The sequence below is a fragment of the Strigops habroptila genome, chromosome 10, assembly GCF_004027225.2.
Source record: "Strigops habroptila isolate Jane chromosome 10, bStrHab1.2.pri, whole genome shotgun sequence".
Classification (NCBI taxonomy): Eukaryota; Metazoa; Chordata; class Aves; order Psittaciformes; family Psittacidae; genus Strigops; species Strigops habroptila.
In genome coordinates this window covers 4,824,321-4,846,560 of record NC_046359.1, presented here as the reverse complement: position 1 = coordinate 4,846,560, position 22,240 = coordinate 4,824,321, and the positions used below count along the sequence as shown (strand labels likewise).

The window sequence follows — 22,240 nt, the reverse complement described above, 5'->3', positions numbered from 1 at the left end:
TTCATCCTAATGCTCTCTCTTAAGCACCCTGACTTCCTACAAGTGCTAGCTAGCTTGGAGGTAATTGCCACAGAAAATTGCACAGTGTAATGTCTGCAATGCTCTTCGTTTTGAGCTGAGAGGGTTTGGAGCTGTGGCCGGGGTCCCAGGCATGGACATGAACAGGCTATCACACCAGCTCACTGCCTCTGGGTGTGGACGTGGGGTGTAGGTACATGCTGTGAAAACGAGCTGCAACAAAATTAGTCCAAGCATGAAAAACCAAGCTAAACCATTTAACTGTACTTGTATCAAGACCACATTTACTTGGTTTGTTGGTTTCTAAGAGAAGACCACTTTAATAAGCTTACAGCCCACTAGTGAGTAAATGAGGATTGCAGTCCCCTAGAAAAATACTTATTAGAAGTTTGCTAGAGTTATTTAATTTTTTCAAGACAGTTAATATCGAAATCCTGTAAGAAATACCGAAATGAATTGCAATGACTTGTACTCATGTGGAGTAGCATCTTTATATGGCATCCTTATGAATTGCTGCCTAGTGGAGAAATGGATGGTACACCCTGCTTTACCCCTTTGAGAGAGGGGGAAAGGAGCAGTGCTGTTGAAAATGGGGAAGGGTACTGCCTGAGCCGGCTCTTTCTAATGAATGGCCAAAAAAGTGCAAACCAAACAAGGAGAAACAAAAGCCACAGCATCCATCAGGCCTCTCCTCCCCAGAGCACTGTTGCCTTCTGTGAAGGCAGGTACTTGGTCTTGCCGTTCACCAGTGACTACCCCTTGTGGAGCAAAGCTATTGTGCTGCAGAATGCTATAGAGTCTCTTCTGAAGATGCTTCAAGTGAAAACTGGGGTCTGGTTTACTACAGGAGGATTGCTTTTTATTGGCCTAGGAAAGGAAAAGTAGTTGATTCTGGGAGCACTTGGTCATTCTGCAGTAGTCTTTAGGACTCCAGCAAGCTGCAGAAATTACGTATTATTTGGGGTAGAAGCTGATAGGCAGATGTGAACTTAAAGCACATGAAATCATTCTGGAAACCTGTTCTTGCACAGTTACACGAAAAAAAAACCAACCAACCCAACTTAGGTGAAAGAGGAAAGGAATGAAACACAAGCTTTTCTCCAAGAAGCTTGTCAGCATTAAGTGTGGGCAGTTCCACTGTAACAGGCCAGTGTGGAAACCCACCTAAATCTAGTTATGACATGTTTGGGTAATAACTATCTGCTCTTGTGGAGTCATAATTTACTTTATAAAAATGTATTAAAATATCACTTTCATGGCTTCTAATTTTCAAGTGTAAACTGTGCTCAAATGTGAAAGTATTTATAGTTGTTTGAAAATTGCACAGCAAACGAACCTACAAAATTTACTTCTCCCAGTAAGCACATGTGTGCCACAAAAATATAGGTATGTGTGAGTCAGCTGTTTGAAGGAGGAGGTGTGGTAGTGGTGACGTTCTGTTTTGTGGGGTTTTTTTTAAGATGCACAGGTTGTCATAAAGGACCTTGGAGGATTAGTTGTAAAGCGAGTTGTTTTATCTCTGTATAGGTTTCCTTGTTGTTTTCTTCAATTAAAGGAAAAATCTTGCCCTCCCCTCCCAGTTGAAATTCAATTAATAAGTCCCTGATAGTGTTAGGGCTATCATAGTGAAAGAAGAGAAACAGGAACTGTTTCTGATCAGGAACTGGATCAGGAACTGGAGAAGGCGTTGTCTTGACATCATCTTTATCTTGCACTTGTGTTAGCTGCTATTTTGACAAAACCTGAATATATGTAAACCTTTCCTCCCCATGCAGAGTGAAGATTTTCACATATATACACAGTACTGCACCAACTACCCAAGGTAGGAATTCTGGATTCCCTTTCTTCATTTGTCTCTTGGCCAGTTTATGTAATGCAAGTTACAGTCTATAAAGAAAAATAAACAATATAAAAAATTAACTTCCCCCCTCACAAATTGGAGGAATAGTCAAGGAGTTTACCTTTTTCATTAAAAAAAATAAATTGAAAAAATAGGCTCATCTGTTGTTTTGACTGTTGTCATTCACTGCTATTATCCTTCTTTAGAAAACCATGGTCTTATTCTGCAGTGGTCCAAATATATAATTCCCAGTAAGTGTGAGTGGTTGTGCCTCAAGGGAAAACCTGACTGAATGCACAAGACACCAAAAAAAACCCCCAAAGAGCAGTGATTGGATTAGAAACCTGCCAGCCCCTTTTACAAGGGAAGGAAAAAATCAATTCTTGACTTTACCTACAGACTTATGGAGACAGTGTGTCTTAAAGCTATGCATTCATGTTTCCAGGTCAGTGGCTGTGTTGACAGAGTGCATGAGGAACAAGGCACTGGCCAAGTTCTTCAGAGAGCGGCAAGAAGCACTGCAGCATTCTCTGCCGCTGGGCTCCTATCTCTTGAAACCTGTCCAGCGCATCCTCAAGTACCACCTGCTTTTGCACGTAAGCACCCATTATAAATGTATTTAGTTTAGGGCTGCTGCACATTGAAGTTCCCTGCTTCTGGTACAAGGCTTGATGATTAGAAAGGTTCTGGGCTTCCTTAAATGCTCTTTCTTTTGGGGGTGTTTGATTTCTTCATATAGAGACTATCTGTCACTTCACAGCGTATGCATGTATTTGGAGTGGGGAATTAATGGCAATTGTTTCAGACACACTAAATCAGTCTGTGCATCCAGATAATTATGGTTTCGGGTTTGTTTTGTTTTGGGGCTTTTTTTGGGTTTTTTTGTTTGGTTTTTTTAAAAAAATGTTCTGTAATTCTGAAGTGGAAGATTCATGTCATGACTAAACACTTTTGTACCAAAATTTATTGTTGCAATGAAAACCAGCATTTTTCCACATGTCGCAATGCTGGGGGTGATGGAAAGAGGACTAAATACATATAAACACCCCGACTGATAAGTTTTGTGGAGAGGAATAACTGAGGAAGTGGGAACTCTTTCCATCTTCAGTGAATTGAGTTAAGCAAGTTTCGGAAATGCCTGCTTTATTGTTAACATTTTCCACATATGTTTCCTATTAGAGAGTCGTGTTCTAGTAAAGTGTAAAGGCACTGATCTTATTTAAAATGTCTGGTGCTTTTCTGCTCTCCAACTGTAAAGTAATGCCTAATGTAATTCCATCAGGGTTTTGTAAGTGTGTAGATATGTTCTGTGTTCTAAGAAAGCCATTAAACGCTGTCTGAAAAGGTCTCCCATCAGGGTGCTGTGCTCTCTTTCTGTGCCCCTCTGCTCACATCAGCTGCTGCAAGTATAGTTGCTGCTAAACTGACCATAAAGGCTTGGCTTTGTTAGTCATCTTGTGTTAATCAAATTGATAACAATGTGCACTAGCGACAAAGGCAGGAATGTTGCATTTGAGCGATCACAATGTGAAGACAAAATAGTACAGATAAAAACACAGTGCTGTGTCTGACTGGAAAAATTCATTTAGAAATAAGAGGTCTTTTTTTTTATCCCTGTCTTAGGAAATAGAAAACCACCTTGACAAGGACACTGAGGGCTATGATGTGGTGCTGGATGCCATAGATACAATGCAAAGAGTGGCATGGCATATAAATGACATGAAGAGGAAGCACGAACATGCCATCAGGCTCCAAGTGAGTTTCCAAAGAGATTTTATGGGTGTTTGTGAGATGTTTTTTTCAATACATATGCCATTAACATTTTTTAGTGTATCTTGTCTTTTAATCTTTGACAGTCATAATTTAGACTCCCACTGAGCATGCCTGTGGCTGTTTGATCTTAGAAACCATGGTCATAACTTCTGCAGGAAGATCTCAGACCTCACTACCCTGCAAGCAGCATCCTGTAAAGCATTTATTTTGCACTAATGTGGAACTTAAGATAACTTTTCTTTCTTCCTTTCCCTCAATTGTACAGCACTGCTGTACAACCCTAGGGCATGGCTTTGTTCAGAAATCCTGTGGTTTCCGATTTCTCCCCTTTGTGCTGATTAATTTTGTTTTGAGGCATTTCTTGTGCTTCTTGTTTAAGTACTTTCCTCTTGAGCTTTTGAAGACTCATTATCAGTTGCTTTGTGAAAAATATAAACCTAGAAACATGATAGTTAGAAAAAGGTTAACTTTGCTTCAAATGACGAATTTTTGAGGAGAAAACAACAGCTACACCCTGAGTTACTTTTGGCATTGAGAACAAGCTCCTTTGCAGACTTTTTACAGGCCTTTCATTCTGTTTCAAGCTTCCCAGTGAATCGCAATTTTACATAAAGTTTTCATCAGCAGTGTTTATATTGCTTTAAGAAAACTGGGGGGTTTTATTTAAAAGGGAGTAATAGGTTTATACCATTCCAGAAATCTACATCATGTTATTCTTTGTCTTTTTTTTCCTTTTTTAACATAAATTCAATTATTTGCCCTCCTTTTTTTTTTCTTTTGTTTTTTTTTGTTGTTGTTTTTGTTTACGTGTAGGGAGAAGAGGGCTATGTTTTGTAACATCTTGCCTGCAGCAGTGTAACCTTTGCCACACATTGCTGGAAATGCTTGCTAATGACTTCTAGCAACAGTCTACTATAAATATGAGTAATGATAACCAGTAATATTTGGCAATAAAGAGGGTTGAATGCTTTTGGGGAAGAAAAGCTTTTTTTTTTTCTTTAATTTTTTTTTTGGAGCTCAGCTGGCAAATGTATAGGGTTGTGGAGAACATTTATGTTTCTATTTACCATTTAAAAAAGCAAAATCTGTTTCTGCAGCCATAAGGATAGGTCTTCTGTAGGCTATCACACTGCCTTTTGGTCTGTAATGCTGCAAGTACTCTAACAGCAATTCCTGCACAAAGTCACCCTCAACAGTGGTGGAGTTGATCCCTGTGCTGTACCCTGACTTATTTACGTGTTCCTCAAGAGATCTGATAAAACACAACTTTTTTCATTTGTTATGTTTAATTTATTTTTTTTTAATAACAATCTTGTGTACGGTCCAAAGTGTGCTGCTTTGGGATTTTCTTCCTATGAATCCTGTAGGCTGCATTTGTGCTTCAAATGTACTAACACGTTTTCTAGCTGAATGCTGTATTAAAGTGTAATGTCCTAGATAGACCACCGTAGGATGAGGAAATCTGTCCCTGCTTTGCTAATGCTGCCAGGTTTGAAATGCAAAGGATGTTTTTAAAGATTTACCTAATTAAGGTTAAGTCTACTTTTAGAATTTGCTGTCCCGTGCTTAAGTCCTATGTCATTGCCATAGACAGAAAAAACAAGCAACTCAAGGAAACAAGAATAGCCAAAGCTAAGTGAGACAGGCTTGCAAAGATGTTCTTAGATATTTCTCCAGCCTTACTTTTTTTTTCCTTAAGTAATAAATAAGCTGAGAAATAGCTATGGTATGTATAAAATCATTAAAAATACAAATAAATCTTTATCTTCAAATGGTCAGTTGACCAAATCACTTCTGGTCCTTTAGTCTTCTGAGAAACATCTCTTCAACCTGAACACCTCACAGAAGTGTCTTCTGTGATGGGGCTACAGGACACAGACACAGCATCAGAATTCGTTCAGTGGGGGATCACAACTGCAGGAGAATATCCAGGGTGAGAAGGAAACATTAAGAGGGATTGGTTTTAGGGACATAGAGGGGAGATGGAAGCAAGCACAAGAGAGACTGATGATTGAATTACAGGCCATTTTCCAACTCCAAGTCCAGGGAGATGAGGCTGTACTCTTTTATTACAGGTTGCTCCAGGGAGTTCAGGGCTCTTTGCTGGGTCCACACAAAGGCAGCAATCAGTGCCCAGGAGGGTATGTTTTAGTCTAGGCTTAGCAATAGGCCTCCAAGCACCTGGCTGCAATGTTGCACATAACCTAGAAACCTCAGTGCTGGTGTATGATGGCTTTCCACTGTTGGATGCTGAATGTTATCTAGCAGAGTGGGAATGGCCTCAGCAGATTCTTTGAGTCTTCATTTCAGTAAGATCTCTGAAATAAGTGTTGGTTGTTCTTTTTGATCTGTTTCAGGAGATACAGAGTTTGCTTACTAACTGGAAAGGGCCAGACCTCACGAGTTACGGGGAGCTGGTGTTAGAAGGAACATTTCGCATTCAGCGAGCCAAGAATGAGCGCACATTGTTCCTCTTTGACAAGCTGCTGCTAATTACAAAAAAGAGAGATGAAATGTTTGTATACAAAGCTCACATACTGGTATGTTGGAGATCAGGGGGTAATGCGCTGTCACCAGGTCTCCCCAAAACTCCTCTGTGATTCACATCATTGCCTCTCTTTGTTGCAGTGTGGGAACCTGATGCTTGTTGAAGTCATACCAAAGGAACCACTTAGCTTTAGTGTCTTCCACTACAAAAATCCCAAGATGCAACATACTGTCCAGGTATGACAGAAACCTCCCTGCCCATTGGATAGCCTGAGTGATGACTGTATGCTCTTCCTGACCCTGCATAACACAGTGATGATGCATTTTCTCATGGTGCTACAATGTTTTTATCAGGCAAAGTCGCAGCAAGAAAAGCGCCTTTGGATTCTTCACTTGAAGAGGTTAATTCTGGAAAATCATCCTGCTAAAATTCCTGCCAAGGTAAAAATTACTTAAAAAAAACCAACCCAGAATGTACCTCCTTGTATGTGTGTAGTAACTTAAAATAATCTTAGCTGCAAGATGCATAGCAATTTACAGAAAGTTTAGACTCCAAGAGATTAATTAATACATTGTTTCCTTATGTCTTTGAGTCCCTCAAAATTAATGGGAAAGTCCCACTATAAGCATTTACAGGGCTTGGTACAGGAGTAGAAGAATTTAGCTGGCTTAGCAGCATCGCTGTCCACATTAGGATTTGCCTGCTACGACATCAGTAACATGGAATCACAGAATTACAGAATGGTTTGGGTTGGAAGGGACCTTAAATCTCATCTAGTTCCAACCCCCCTGCCATGGGCAGAGACACCTTCCACTAACCCAGGTTGCTCCAAGCCCCGTCCAACTTGACCTTGAACACTGCCAGAGATGGGACAGCCACAGCTTCTCTGGGCACCCTGTGCCAGTGTCTCATCACTCTCACAGTAAAGCACTTCCTGATACAGGGATGCAATGTCAGAAAGCTTGTATGTAAGAGCATACCTTAGCTTGACACTCCCTGTCTGTACAGCTCCAGCGCGCTTTAATTGCAGCATGTGTAGATGTTACCAAGCTAATTTTAATCTGTCTTGGTTAGATATTATAGAAGTGAAGCCATTTGCAGCACACACTTCACTTTACAAATACATACACACGCCTGAAACGAACCCTGCATCCTTAGCTGGGACATCTAGGCCCTTTTTGGTGAGACAGTTTGCAAGCTTTATGCTAGAGAAAATGAGGCACTGATGTCATATTTATAGCTGTAATGTCTTGGAGTAGGGAAACCTGGTCTCTTTATTTATGAAATCGTGTCTTAGAGCTCCAGGTGATGTTTCCCAGTGCAACATACTGCACCACAGTTTCCCTGACTTTTTTTTTTCCAATGACTTTTATGCTGTAATGGCTGAAAAATGTTGCCTGTGACTTATGTACGTGGTGCTGCACTAACTCTCGCTTTCAACAGTTCAACAAAAAGAGAATTATGGGACAAAAAAGCCCTAGAAGTTGCTATTATCAATTCTTCTCTTTTTGTTGACAGAGTTTATCAAAGGTATAATATTTATGCTGGTATCTATACTTATAATGTAAATACTCGTTGTAGTTTATTAGGCTGTAAAAAACCATGCTACAGCATGATCTCAGCTTTTGTATCAAGATACTTTATCATTGCATGATTTTTCTTAAAATCTGTGGGGAAAAAAAGTGTAACCAAAAATATGGTGCCATTTTCTGCTCAGAGAAATAATCTCACTTGAGAAGGAAAAAGTCTAACCAAATAAACCTTAGGTTTTCTGCATTTATTTTTTTTTTTCTCCCTTTGACAAACCGCTGGTAGCTAGTTATGAGATTTCTCTCTGCTCATTTTTTGAACGATTTAGTAGTGGTCCACGTCTGACGCCTGGTGGATAACTACCGAACTGCACCTATAAAAGGGCAAGCAGGTCACTTAGGATATTGTATTTTAGTTTATTTTCTTATTAGCTCACGTGCTTGATGCAACATCCAGATTCCTATTAAAAAAAAAAAAAAAAGTGACAAATTTTAAGCAATCATGAGATGCTTTTTATGCTGGTTCAATCTTACTTAAACCAAATGATGATTTAGCTTATTTAATAGCTGCTCGGCAAGGATACTCTTACAGGAAGCAAGCTTAGTAACGTTTTCTGCACCAACAACTTCAAAGTTGAAAAATAATAAAGAAATTAAACGTCTGGATTTTTAGGGAGAAAATGTTCTGTGAATCACAGAAAAAAAAAAAAACAAAACAAAACAAAAAAACGCTGGTGATTTCCTGATACTAGGGCCAGTTTTGTGGCAATACCAGCAGAATATGGAGACATGTATTGACAGCTTTAAATTCCGGGAGTTCCAAGGACATCTCTGGAGGTTTGAGTCTCCATGGAGGAGACCCAGTGTGTGCAGCATGCTCTTAGCACAGCACCACCGTTGTCTTTGAAGCCAAAGCAGGTTTTGTGGTCAGTTGTGCCATCACTACACCCTCCAGCAATTCTTTGCACCAGTGGGTGGGTAGGTGCTGTAGGTGCATGTTGCTCCCCTTGTGCTGCCAGAAGGGAAATGGGCACTCAAGGCAGAGCTGCCAGGTCTATGAACAACAAGGGTTTGTGTGAAACCTTAAAGACAAGCTCCTGCCAGCAAAATTCTTCTTCATGTATGTATTGTGTCCAATGCACAGAGTAAGACAGAAGATAATGCTGCTAACCATATTTGTTAGTTCAAAAATTAAGCTTGCTGTTGTTTATATGTAAACTAACTACTATCCGTAATACGCAGCATGATTTCCCTTTGTGCTTACAGTTCAACTTTTTCATTTGTTGTTTTTTCAGGCCAAGCAGGCAATTCTAGAAATGGATGCCATACGTAAGTTGGTTCTTTTTCACTTTTGTTTAAAAAAAATGAATAAAAACATCTTCGAATGTGTGGCTTTAACTGTAGGTTTCATCTGAGAGAGAAGACCAGGTTATTTATCTTCCCTGAATTCTGACATTGCTGGAAAACCCAAAATTGGGTGCAGATCCTGTACAGCTCTTTAGGCACTGGTCTGCAACCAACAAGTTATGTCTCATAAAGAGCAAGAAAGAGGCACATAAGACCACCTGTAAACACTGGACACTCTCTTTTCCTCATTCCATACTGACTAAATGTATGATCTTTCCTGTGTTGTAGCATAAAATCCTTCTGGCTAGTACCTATTGAAGAGCTAGCAGTAAGCAAAAGCAGCTTATTATTATGTAGCAATGTTATGACTTCTTCATGCTGGCAAACCTACAACTGGAGAAAAGTGAGGCTTGTGCTTATGTCTGAAGAGTTTACCTGTGTGTCCCAGGAGCCACCATCAGAAAGCACATGTGATGCTGCTGTCTGCACTCTGAGTTCAGTCCCACCTGCACGGTCCCTGCTGTTGCATCTTCTGCTTGCTGCCTTTGCTGGTGCAAGTTGCATTAGCTCTTCACGTTGCCAGTGATCCGTAGCAGTGTAGGAAATGAGAACAGTAGTCCTACGATAGTCCTGCTGAGGAAGTCTTGGAGTAAAGCAGGCTTGTTATTTATGCATGTAGTTGTTGTTGTAGACAATTGGCCAGGAAGGCTCTGACTGAGAAACTGGCAAACACTTCCTATTATGGTGGATAAATGTTGCTGGGTTAGCCATCTGGAGCAAGGCCCAACTAAATGGGCAAAGCGTTGCTAGGGCTGGGCAGTTAACAGCTACCCCCCAGCAGCAGCATATCTGCTTGTGTTGCTTCAGGCCCTGATGAAGTTGCCACTGCATAAGACATAAAGGGACAATGGCACTGCCTCTGAAGAGAGCTGCTGAGGCATGTGAAGTGACACACTTGTCACTCTTTTATTTATTCCTTGTGCCTATGCTTGTTCCACAGATCACCCAGGCTTTCACTATAGCCCCGAGGGAGAAACAAAATCGTTGTACCAGCCTAAAGAAGGCACTGCTCCTCAAAGAGTGAGAAGGAAATCAGGTGAATAAACTCCTTTACCACCAAGATGACAAAAGAGAAAACAAGCAGGGTTGTTTACAGTGGGGTGAGGCTGGGCATGTGGAATTGGCCTGTAACCTGCACTCCATGAAGATTTAACATGGCACAATATCTCTCGGATATGGGTGGAACATCTTACTAACCATCTGTTGTTTGTGTGATTTATTTATTTATTTTTTTTTAATCCACTGTTTGCATTTAATTTCATGGATATATATTCCTAATGCTGAATGCGTAAAGTTGGTACTTTCTAAAGAATAAAAGAATGCATATGCAGGAAAGCCAGTCACATTATTTAAATCTGACATTTCCCCTCCCCTGCCCCAAAATAATTAAGTCTCAGAAGTGGTACCGTCTTGATTATGATAGGCTTGTTATTTCAGAACATAATTACTATCTTTACTTAGCGTAATGTCTGCCTTATGGATAATAGAGGTTTGAAATGTAGCTATGCTGACTTTGGGGTTTTTTTTCCTCCTAGCTCAAACATACACCCATAATTACTGTTAGTTTCCTCTTGAAGTCATTTCCAATGTCTGTTTAGTTGGGTGACTTCATATTGCAGTCACTATGTTCCTCTTCAGCCTTTCCAATTTGGAGTATGTAACATTGTGTATTGGGAATGACTTAAGGTTCATGAGAGTATTGATGTAGTGATTTATCATAGAGCAGCATTTGTGTCTGAAAAAACTATCAAGTTTTAATTACTTTCCAGACATCTTCCTTTGTTTCTGAGGTGAAGGATTGCATTGGTGCTGCTTTGCCTGTGAAAGGAATAATACAAAATGCTGATCTAATGGCCTTCTATGTAATGTTCAGCTACTTACATTTCAAAGTCCTGATAAGCTGTTGGTACCTCATACGTATTTCTAATAGGAAACCTCCAGCAACTTAGAGCAATAACAGAGATGACCAAGTTTTTTGAAAGCAGGAATCTTAACATGGGATAGAAATTGACATGTGGCTGCTTGCATGGACAGCAGCTGCTATTAAGAAACATGTATGTTTTTTGGTAACAACTGTAGGCTTGTCACTTCACAAATACTTTTTTTGTGAGGAAATTGGGTAATTAAGAAATGAAGATTTGGCTTCCCTGCATGGGCTCAGAAGTTTAAATTTTGGTTTCAGTGTTATAAAGAGTTGGCCAGGATGCTCATAGTTGTCTTCAGGATAGTGGAGTGCTTAAACATGTTGTTGTCTTTTTCAGAACCCTCGTCTAGAGTCCATAAAGTTTTGAAGTCAAATGGTAAGCTACTTTGTCCACTGTTTATTGACCCAGTGCTTCTGTACTTTGTAGAACAATTAAGGATGGATCCTTTTCTCTTATAATTTTCCCTAAATATATTGAAGAGGAGGGGAGTGGAGGAGGAAGCATGCAAAGAAAGCAAAATGTTAGTGTTTAAATCTAATGTCTGCTGGTCCCCACTTGGGTTCTGGTCCTGTAAACATCCTAGCAACTGGCAACTGAACACACAGAGCCTTGGCCATTGTGAGTAGTTGCTTATATCATATCTGTGTTGCAAAACCAGGGTTTTAAAAAGAACGGTGATAAAACTCATGCCATCTCTGTTTTATCACAATCCCTATAGTCTGTTTGCTTAGCTGCTGCTGCATTTAACACCCTTTTGGGAATTCATAATTGGGATATTATTGTGACATTAAAATGGGGTATAGACTGACATCGGTTTGATTATTTACTTATGATGAAGCATATATTTCTGTTTTCAGATGTAAGTCCAGATATGCAGAAGGTAAGCTTGTTTCTTACGTTTCTTGTTTTAGCACTTTCAGGTGACTTAGAGCACAGTACTTGCTGTAGAGTCTGCATCTTGGTGTGTTGATTTTGAGAATGGAAACAAAACCATAAATGTTACTTAACATCTCCAGTAAGATTACTGGAATGAAAGCAACAGAAATACAGCTATTTCAGGAATAGGTAACGAAGAAAATATGACTGATCCATATATTGTTGTACTTTGTAATACAGAACAATCAATTATGAAGGCTATAGGGTATTTAAAACTACCACTGTAATAATGGAAATGCTTATATAAATGTATAAAGATAGTGTTTATCCTTTGGAGTATATTGTCTTTGCATTTATTAAATAAGACTGGAAAGTTTGAGCTTATTCTGATATATATCATATATATATATCACAATTTATGGCCAAAAAGAGCAGATACAGCTTATGCAGATGGAAATAAGCATTTCTAATTTTCACATTTTCTGTTAGAATTTGCAGTGAAGTTCCCAGTGCAGTTTGGAAATCTCATGTTGAATTTTAGGTTCTAGATTTTCAGTTGGGATAGCATTTAAAGTGGGGGTGTGTGGAACATTTACAAATAGGGTACAGTAGGTATGACTTCACTGGGATGCCATAACACTGAAGCCCATGATTGGGGTGGAGGTTTTTACATATATTTTCTCAGTTCTAAATATTCTATGAAAAAATACTGATTATTTCACTTACTTCTTTATCAAGCTTATTTCCATGCAGTAGCTTAAATGCTGCCTATAATTCTGATGTAAAACAGTGTCTTACTAAAATGTATAATCTCTAGAAACTTTTAATCAAAGTTTTGTGGTTTTTTTTTAAGCGTATCAGTATCGAAGGAGCCCTCTTATCTCAAGCCACCAAACTAGGATCAAATGAAGGCCTGCTGAATTCTAGGAAAAAGGTTTCATTGGAGCCCAGTGGGCTGGAGAGTCAATTTCAAGAGTCCATTGAGCCAGGCTACAGCAGTGATCAGGACGAAAATCTTCAGACTTCTGCTACAGAGCAGATTGATGCTGATGATGAAGAAGAAGCTGAACAGGTAGGAAGAAAAGGGAAAAAATAAAATCCTTTTTTACTGAGGAGGGTGGACGAGGGATTAAAATGATCTGTAAAACTGCAAAGAGGCAGGAACATGTTACAAGTGTTTACAACTTTCTCTTCTTAGAAATATTTTTATTTAGATTTCAACACTCTCTTGCATTTTAACAGAGAATAGGAAAATTGGCCCCTTTACAGAGGGAGAGATCCCCACCGCTTGAAAGAGATTTTACATAGTCCTTTGCAATCCTCAAGCCTAGTTCTGATAGAAAGCTATTGATTTTACGTGTTGCACACAGATAACCTTTCCTTGCTTGCCCAGCTGATGCCGTGAAAGAAACTTTTTCAGGCCACATGCAGAAACAGTACTTTCAGCCCTCCAAACCAAGGACTTGAATATTAAGTTAAGATTCAGGCACTGCCAAGGGTGATATGATATTTCTTGACCTGTGAGCGGCTGGCAGTAGCTAGGAACATGTGAACTTTAATATGAGTTGCGAGTAGGATTTCTGAAAATTATAATCTTTACCTGTTATTACTGCACAGGTGGTAGTTTTTCCCATGCTGCATGATGTTTCCACATGATTGTAGTGCCTTTGAAAGGCTAAAACACCAGCTTTGAAATGTGCTTGTGTTAAAGAATCTAGATTTTAAAATTTTTTTTTTTCTTTAGTAGATGCTGAGGTCATAGCCTTGTGTGGTCCATTTATTTTGTGAATTATCCAAAACCTATTACTGAAATTCTCCTTGATGCTTACTGTGATCTCCTCTTTGAAATTACACTATTTTTATTGTAAATCTTCGATAAAATAGTATCTCATATCAGTGTAGTGCAGCGTCTTGTTAATTCTCCCTCTTCCTGACATGAATAAGTACAAAAGAATGAGTAAGTGCAAAATAACACCACTATAAAAGTGTATAATAGTAGCTTAGTGTTTAATCCTAGGTGTGGCAACAGTACCTTCTCAGATTCTCCCCGTTCCCACCATAGGTGCCCTTCACTCTGAATTAATTTGGACACTGCCTATCATGTAACATTCTGGCCTTTTGTTTGTCATTTTGTTGGGGGGCATTTCTGGGAAATTAGATGACAGCATATTTTTTAGTTTGGACCTCTTTCTAGTTTTCAAGACTGCAAGACTATCAAGACTAGAAGACTACCCCCTCCCCTTTTTAGAACCAAACCCAAACCTTTGAAAATTGAATTTGCGTGTGACCATCTTCTGTTTTAAATTTGGGTGCAAGATCAAGCCCTTCCCCTTGCCCAATTTCTGTGTATTCTTCTATATCTATATTTTTATACACAGATTATGCTTTCAACTACTTTTGAAAATTTGTATGGATTGATATAATTCAACTGGTTATTGTAAAGAAAGTTTTCTAGGCTCTGAATCATTCTTGTGGCAGTGCTCTGACTACTCATGAACATTTTGTCCACCCAGTGTGGATACCTGGCCTGTTCTAGCTGCTAGCGATTCTTCTGAAGAAGACTGTACAAAGAACTGTAGATTTTATTGCCAATCCCTTGCTCTTTTCTTTTAAATCACAGGGAGTGCAGCAAAACTCGCTGCAGAAATCAAAAGGGGGAAGAAAAAGACTTAATAGTCAAGCTGCTGAAAATGTTGAAAAACGAAGAAGTGTTAATCTCAACAAGTGTGAAACACAGGTATATTTTTTTTTAACTTCTATTTTGCTATGCATCCTAGATACGTCAAAGAAATCTGTGTTTTTCCTACGTAGACAGATAAGTACTCTTCTGTTTATGTCATGTTAATATGAATAGCATTGAAATATTCACTGCATGATGAAAGACTATTCTTTTGGGGGCAGACTAACCAAACCAACCAGTGTTAACTTCAGCCAAAGAAATTATCTTTTCCTATCATTATCAGTCATGTGACTATCATTAGCAGTCATGTGGCCTTCCTGTATGTAAGATCTGTTAGTGGAACTGGACAAAAGCTTACTCCAAAAAGAAAATGAAATTTTCAGTGGTATGTGCTAGACAGCATAACATATCTTTCTGCTAGGGTTATAGGCAAGGGGAAAGAGAGGAGAATAAAACTTTCTGGCACAAGCCCAGCATCAGATTAGCTTAACCCAACTATGAAACTGCAAAGTTAGCATGAAAAGTTTAACTCCTGCCAAATAAATTTGCCTTTAATTACTCATGCACTAACATAAGTCAGTGTCTTGTATTTGAAGTAAAATGTTATTAAAGGCCAAGAGTGAACTCTGAGCCATGGTAAGGGTTAGGAGGCAAAGTATTCTGGCATTGCCATCTTGGATCTCTAGTGAGTAGCCTCCTCACCCTGCCCATCTCCACCTGACTCTCTGCTACAGGACACACTGGTGCTATGGCAATTCTGTAAATGGAGGGAATCATGATACCCTATTGCAGGAAATAACGCTAATGTTACCTGCGTATTTCAAATCTCCACAGAGCTCCAAGGACCCTTCAGATGAAGAATCAACCCACTTGAACACTGATCTTCCATTTTCCTGCGCAGCTAGACAGCCACAGTTGTCTAGACAGTTTAGCACACCCCAGAGCAACTCGCTGATCATGAATATCCTGGGGGGAAGTACCTCTGTCAGAAACATCTGGACTGACCACCAGATCAGGCAGGCACTCTTTCCCAGCCGGCGCCCACCTTATGAGAATGAAGACGACGAAGACGATTATCAGATGTTTGTACCATCAATGTCTGCATCCAGCACTAGTTCAGCTGTCGGTGGAGAAAGAAGGGGTTCTTCTGGGCGCCCATGCAGCTGGCACTTGGGAGTAGTGCACCAAAATGAGAATTCCAGCCCTACTCGTCCCAAAATTGTTAGGCGGGCCAGTAGTGCTGGTGAAAGTAACACGTGTCCAGCCAGTGCAAGGTATAAAATAGGGGAGCGCAGTTCTCGAAGGGAAGTGAAGAGAGCAGAGGTGAGTGGTATGAATGCATATCCCGAATCTTCAGAGGAGCTGACCATTGATGATATCGAACATGTTTATGATAATATAAGCTATGAAGACTTAAAGCTGATGGGTCTGACAAGAAGGGAGGAGACAGACCGTGGACCCCAGAGATCTGCTAGAGACTCTCTCTACGAGGCAGAAAACAAAAGCAGCATGGATTCACCCTCCAAAAAGAGGACAGCAAATCAAAACAGGGCCTCCCTTTGTGCTAGTAGGGATGAGATACTACTCAGTAGAGAAGCACCTACTTCAAGTTTGGATGAGCTCAGGATTGTTGAAGACAACATCTATGACACCATAGTGCTTCCAGAAACACCACTATCAAATTTTAAATGTGACTCATTAAAATGCTCTAAAAGGAGGAGTTTACTGGGCCTGGAGAAAGACTTCACATATTGTGACAGTCTACGGCAGTTTGTTTCTGAAGAGAGCCTCCAGTTCAGCGAAGATGAAAGTCCTTACCATCGCGTTCCCATTGACAATGACTATTTGAGCTTAGTAGATAGCTCCTCCAACTCGGATTCACTGTCCCATAAGTCTGCAGCAGATAAACTTTCAGAGGAAGTAGACGAGATTTGGAATGACCTGGAGAGCTACATCAAGAAGAATGAGGAAAAGACAAGAGATCGTCTCCTCGCAGCCTTTCCTGTTTGTAAAGATGATATGCAGGAAAGGCTGCATGCTGGTAGTACACCTGAACTGAGTAAAGATGTAGAATACTCACTGTCTACTCTCTCTCTGCCAGAAACTCCTATTTTCCCTAAAACTGTGAAGGCCAGAGCTGCCACCGTAAGTGAGGCTAATCTCAGGCTTGAAGACACTACGCCATTCAAGGAGAACTCTTTCATGAGTCTGAACAGATCTTCCTTCTCTAGTGAGATGCCTTTTGTAGATAGCCCATACGAATCTGCCAATAGTGTGCTGTCCAATGCGCATGCAGAGGGTATGGAAAATGACTTGGCTATTGTGGATAAAACAAAGAACAGAGTTTTTATGATGGCAAGGCAGTACAGTCAAAAAATTAAGAAGGCTAATCAGCTTTTGAAAGTTAAAAGTCCAGAGCAGGAACAGCCAGCTAGCAGACAGCAGAAACTGAAACACAAAGATCTTGCTGCTATTCTGGAAGAGAAGAAACAAGGGGGTCCTGCTATTGGTATGTTAAAAATATCTCTATATGGATATATTTCCTTAGTAACTTTCAGTGAAATTTGTGTACTGATCTGGAAGATTATGAATTTTCACCACCTTATTAGTTGAGTGTCAGTATTGTATCTTCTGTGTTACCACTGAATGAGTTTTCTGTGACTGCTTTTAACATGAATAGTCTTTTATATCTCAATTCTTCTTGTTACTTGTTGAAATTCGGAAGAAATAGTAGGGTAGTGTCAGGAAAGATCAACTCAGCCGAGGCTGGAAATAGAAATAATTCCTGAAACACTATTGCCCTCTTTACAGAAAAGCAGTTACTTCCTTTAATAGGAAGTGATCTTCAGAGTTTGACTAAAAAGGTGTATTTTCAAGTAGGCTCACCTGCCCTAACAAGTCATATAATTTGCTCAGGTACCAGCTGCTTCACTCCTGCAAGCATAAGGAATTAGGTCAGATAAGAAAGAGTTGGTGGTCTTGCTCTATCTAATGAATGTGCAGTCATGGATATGCAACAGCTTTGGAACTCTTTTTGTCCATGGTCAATTGAAACAAATTGGAACCATGGAGCCAGCAGACTCTGTGCACTAGAGTGTCATTCTTGCCTTCTTGTGATATTTATAAAAGTCCTTAAATATCTTATTTACCAGGCCATTTTCAGAATGTTCTTTTCCATTTTAACATGAAACAAGCAGCATATTACTGGAACTGTGTGGTACATTGCGTCCTGCATGACTGTTCGCTGTTGCAAGATATTTTCTGCTTCTTTTTCTCAATACAGTGTACTGAAATGCAGTGCAATGCATGGCTCTTCCAGCCTCCATTTTTTCATGTTACTTTGTTGAGGCTGAAGATATTGACACAGCTGTAAACTTTTCTATAGAGCAATACAAAAAATTTTGAGATTTTTGAATTTTCATTCAGATGAATTGCTTCCCTCTGCTAAGTTAATTCTCTCTCCTTTCTAGGTGCCAGAATAGCTGAATATTCCCAGCTTTATGACCAAATCGTCTTTAGAGAAAGCCCTCCTAAGGTTCAAAAGGAAGCCTGGTCCACTCCCCAGGAGCCATCAGCTGGGAGGTTTTCTACGCCCATGGCTGCGTCTCCTCCCCGTTCCCAGGCTGTCACTGAATGCTCGAGAGCAGAAGATTGGCTTTTGCATTCTACATACAGTAATGGTGAGCTGGCTGACTTCTCTCCGTCATCTGAATTGCAAGACCCAAAGTCCAAGAGCTCATATACAGAAGTTGGTACAAAAAGCCATCCAAGGCAGTTGCCATCAGCTGGCTCAGTGCCTTCCCTTCAGATTTCTAACCGTTTGCATGTCCCAGCGCAGAGGTGGAGCGCTATTATAAGCCAACCGAACAAAGAAAACTTACATCAAGATCACATCTATAACTCCCTTGGGAGACGAGTAAGCAATGTAAAACCACAGGCATACAGCAGGTCGCAGTCATCTTCCTCAATTATGGTCAACAGGTCTGGAGAATCAATTGTATATCCTAATGAAATGGACAAGAAAAAGCTCCATTCGAATAGGAATTTCCGAATCAACAGCCATCAAACACTAGGTATAGCTTCAGGATGCATGGGGCCTGATATGAGAAAGCAGATTCCTGAAAACTGTTCAGATATGATTCTGCAGGATTCTCAAAAGGTCCTGAGAGTGAACAGGGCCTCCCCTCTGACAGCACAGTTGGCTACTCAGAACTATTTTTCGAATTTCAAAGATACTGAAGAAAGAGAAGGGGATGATGATGACTATGTTGAAATAAAGTCTGACGATGAGGGATCTGACTTGGAGACTTCTCAGAACCAAGCAAGGAGATCAGATCCTAAACTGTGTAATGCAGATGCTGCTCCTTCTGAAACGCTCTGCAGCAAAACTGTCTCTTGCACTCCTGCGAAGCCCTCCAGTGGCAAACACACGCTTACTCCATATCTGACTGCATACAGTGATTCGGACAAACTGAACGACTACCTGTGGAGAGTACCTTCTCCTAATCAGCAGAATATTGTCCAGTCTTTGAGGGAAAAGTTTCAGTGTCTCAGTTCAAGTAGCTTTGCTTGATGTTCTCAGTAATTTCTAGCTGTACTGCCTTATCACAAAAGAGTATGTACTAGGACAATCAGTACTGGCATCATGTATTTCCATAATATTACACAATCAGGCATTGTATCACAGTAATATTGTAAATAGATGTGAAATGTATCTTTTTTTTTTTAATGGTTTAGAATCCTGGAAGTGAAGAAGTGTGCACTGTCTGGTGTCTTGCTCCATAGTGCAGGTGGACTTCTCATCTCCTATTTACCTTTCATATCTTTTCCCTTGTTAGGTGTGATGCCTTTTGATTTTTAAACCATTTTATCATGTGGAAACCTTAGCATTTGGACTTTCAAGTTGGTGACCAGTGTTCTGCATCCAAAATACCCACGTGATTACTCTGGTTCCACATGGGAGGATTTAGCTGAGCAGCTACTCCTGTGACTGTGCAGATTTATGAGCAGGGTTCTGGTAATCACACCAACATGCTACGTGTGCAATTGCACATACTTTTTGCACATTACTTTTTATCAGACAGATTCCAAGTGTGTGGGACCAATGCATATGCTACGTTACTTTAGAACAGCCTTCTTACGTTTTAAACAAAGTTTAGTCCTAGTGCTTGCAAGGGGTGCCAGGCTGATAGCTCTAGGTCTGAAGCTGCTTCTTACCTTCTGTAACTGCACAGTAGGCAGAGGATGGGCAGTGGCAGCTTTCTATGTGAACCTGTGGATGTGCCGAGGTCCTTTCCTGAAGGATGTTTCGGGCAGTAGAAAGGGAGATCTGCTGCTTGTTGAGGTGGCTAGACCAGGTTTGGTACCTCCAGTGATAGTGGTGCTTGTGACACGCCGGCAAAATTTGAGTATCTTGTAGCTCAGAGCCCAGCAGCTTAAAGCTGCTGTGTGTGAACTTGAAAAGAAGCTGTATTTTGTACACAGTGCCCTGCATGGCATTTGTTCAAGTCACAAAGTCAGTAACCCTGAGAGAGAATGAGGCTTGGCCAGCTGCTTGGGTGAAACATTAATCATGGAGCATGTTTGGCCCATAGGGTGGCTCAGCAATATGGCTGGTTGAGTGACAAGCTGCCTTCCCCAGGGAAAGTATCTCCCATAGCAGGAAGTAACCCTTCCTGGCAGAGAGAGGCAAAATATGCGTTTTCTAAACCAGCCATGGCTGACTCTAATCCAATCTATGTACAATAAAAGTAGCTTAAAAAATGAGAATACATTCCATTCTTTTGCAAATAATGTGTAAATTAAATGCTGACAGTCTGAACAAGAACAGGCTTTCCAATACGATGCACATTTACTCCCCTTCGTCATCTTTGTTGCACAGCTTTGGATTCTGTTACTTGAAAACCTTGTGCCTGAACGAAAGCCTAAGCATATCTACACTGATCATCTTGTGTGATTCTTGTTCTCTTTTGGTGCTTAAATTCTTCAGATTATGTGGATAAAGCCAGTACCAAGTTAACATATCTACAAATAAAGGAGTTCCACTGAGATACTATTTTTACTAATCATGTATCACTCCCCTCAGCCACAGAGCACTGTACTTCCAGAACGGCCAACTATTTACTACATTGGTTACTATGAGGAAAACCTGCAGTTATCAGTGTACAGCTAATTACTTGTAGACTAAGATTTAAGGACTTGAATTTGTTAGAATAGATTAAATTATTTACCACACATATCTTGCATTGTCTAGGAATTGTAATTTTGCTAGTTGGTCATGGTACTCACTAGCTTGTACCACAGGGATACTTGTTACAGTCAGCACATCCACTGTGATAGGCCCCGCATTTATCTAGCAAAATCCGACTGAGAAATAATGTTGTACATATTTAAGATGCCGAGGTGTAGCAGAGCCTGTATTTATTTAATATAGCTTGTAAAGTATTGTAAATATAAATAGAAGTTAAATCTGTGCTTTACCCGCGCACATCTAGATTTGTTTGAATGGCTAGGGGAATGTTGGTTAACTCACATCTCACGCAATCAGTGGAGTTGGGAGGGAGGAAAAAAATTAAACAGAAAAAAGGGACTTTGACTAGCGTGTAACTTCTCCCAGGGACCATTTCATACTATTTTTAATAAACGTTGAGTACGCAAAAGTTTTGGGTTCTGTTCTTTGGGGTCGACGCGGGCCGGAGAGAGACGGTTTCTGGCGGTCGCAAAACGATGTTTTGGGGTGCTTCGGGGTTTTGTTTTCTTGCAGGACAGCGGAAACGAAAGGGGACGAGCGCCGGGAGGGGGGCACGGGGGAAGGCGGTTCTCGTCCGAGCACCGCCCTCCCCTTCGCCCTGCTCCCGGCCCCGGCGTTGCTGCTGGAGCCCACAGGGAGGGATGCGGAGCGCGGCGTTGCGTTGGTGCGTGGCCCCGGCGCTCTCCGCAGCCCCGCTGCCGAGCCGCGGGCTGTGCGGGCGGCAGCTGCGGGGGGAAGGCGGTGGCGGCGCGGCGGCGGCGGCGGCAGCGCGGTAAGAGGCGCACGTGGGGCGGCGGCACCGGCTGATGCAACCGGGGGGGATGGAGGTTAAAGAGGGTTTGGGTGGGAGGATGTTTCCCCAGAGGGTAGGGTTTTTTGGGGGTGCGTGATGGGGAGGTGGTACCGTGGTAAATTTATCCACGCAGCCACCGGTTTTTTTGTCGTAACTTTTGTGTTGCGGTATTTTGAGGAGTAGTTGTGTGGTGCTTCAGGTGAGGCTGCGCATGGACTTGTGCCTGGAAAATGTGTCGTGTCTGTCCTCCCCCCGCTTCAGCTGGGACAGTGTCTGCCACGGCGTTGACCTGAATAGGTCATTGGCCTTTGCAAAGGGGAGAGGCTATGTGGTAGAAAAACCCCTGCCCTTAGGCTGTGTTTTCCTCTGTTAGTCTTGCCTGCTGTGGGTGACAGACAGGCATCTTTCAGGGGGTCTCCTCCTTTCTCTGCTGGATAAGTATCATCTGCTTGAGCAAAAGGTAACAGAGGAGAACTGGCCCCCACTTCTCCAAAAATCTTTTCCAGAAAGCATTCCCAGTGCCTGGCTGCCACCAGTTTTTCCAAGAAGCAGCATTGCAAACAGAGCTCCTCTGTCTCCCTGCTGCCTGCAGTTTTGAATAGCATCCATGAGAGTGGCTGGTTTGCTGCTCTTAGGGCTGGTGATGCCTGTTAAGCTGTAG

General features: G+C 41.0%; 2 protein-coding genes across 7 annotated transcripts in view; both read left to right on the top strand.

Annotated features, from left to right (window-relative positions):
- PLEKHG1 (pleckstrin homology and RhoGEF domain containing G1) overlaps nucleotides 1-21,195 on the top strand; it is a 132,029-nt gene extending 110,834 nt beyond the window's left edge. For all 6 annotated transcript variants that reach the window (XM_030499593.1, XM_030499596.1, XM_030499598.1 and 3 more), the window contains 14 exons: nucleotides 1,794-1,840; nucleotides 2,304-2,454; nucleotides 3,482-3,613; nucleotides 5,989-6,171; nucleotides 6,260-6,355; nucleotides 6,473-6,559; nucleotides 8,944-8,977; nucleotides 9,996-10,091; nucleotides 11,317-11,355; nucleotides 11,838-11,860; nucleotides 12,710-12,928; nucleotides 14,477-14,593; nucleotides 15,371-17,045; nucleotides 18,007-21,195. In XM_030499593.1, coding sequence (XP_030355453.1) covers nucleotides 1,794-1,840; nucleotides 2,304-2,454; nucleotides 3,482-3,613; nucleotides 5,989-6,171; nucleotides 6,260-6,355; nucleotides 6,473-6,559; nucleotides 8,944-8,977; nucleotides 9,996-10,091; nucleotides 11,317-11,355; nucleotides 11,838-11,860; nucleotides 12,710-12,928; nucleotides 14,477-14,593; nucleotides 15,371-17,045; nucleotides 18,007-19,109 — 4,002 coding nt within the window. In that variant the 3' untranslated portion in view covers nucleotides 19,110-21,195. The remainder of the gene's footprint in view (nucleotides 1-1,793; nucleotides 1,841-2,303; nucleotides 2,455-3,481; nucleotides 3,614-5,988; nucleotides 6,172-6,259; nucleotides 6,356-6,472; nucleotides 6,560-8,943; nucleotides 8,978-9,995; nucleotides 10,092-11,316; nucleotides 11,356-11,837; nucleotides 11,861-12,709; nucleotides 12,929-14,476; nucleotides 14,594-15,370; nucleotides 17,046-18,006) is intronic.
- Nucleotides 21,196-21,425: 230 nt separating this feature from the next.
- The window catches only part of MTHFD1L (methylenetetrahydrofolate dehydrogenase (NADP+ dependent) 1 like), a 157,736-nt gene continuing 156,921 nt past the window's right edge, over nucleotides 21,426-22,240 (top strand). Inside the window, exon 1 of the mRNA XM_030499863.1 lies at nucleotides 21,426-21,558. Within this exon, the coding sequence (XP_030355723.1) occupies nucleotides 21,428-21,558 (131 nt within the window). The 5' untranslated portion in view covers nucleotides 21,426-21,427. The remainder of the gene's footprint in view (nucleotides 21,559-22,240) is intronic.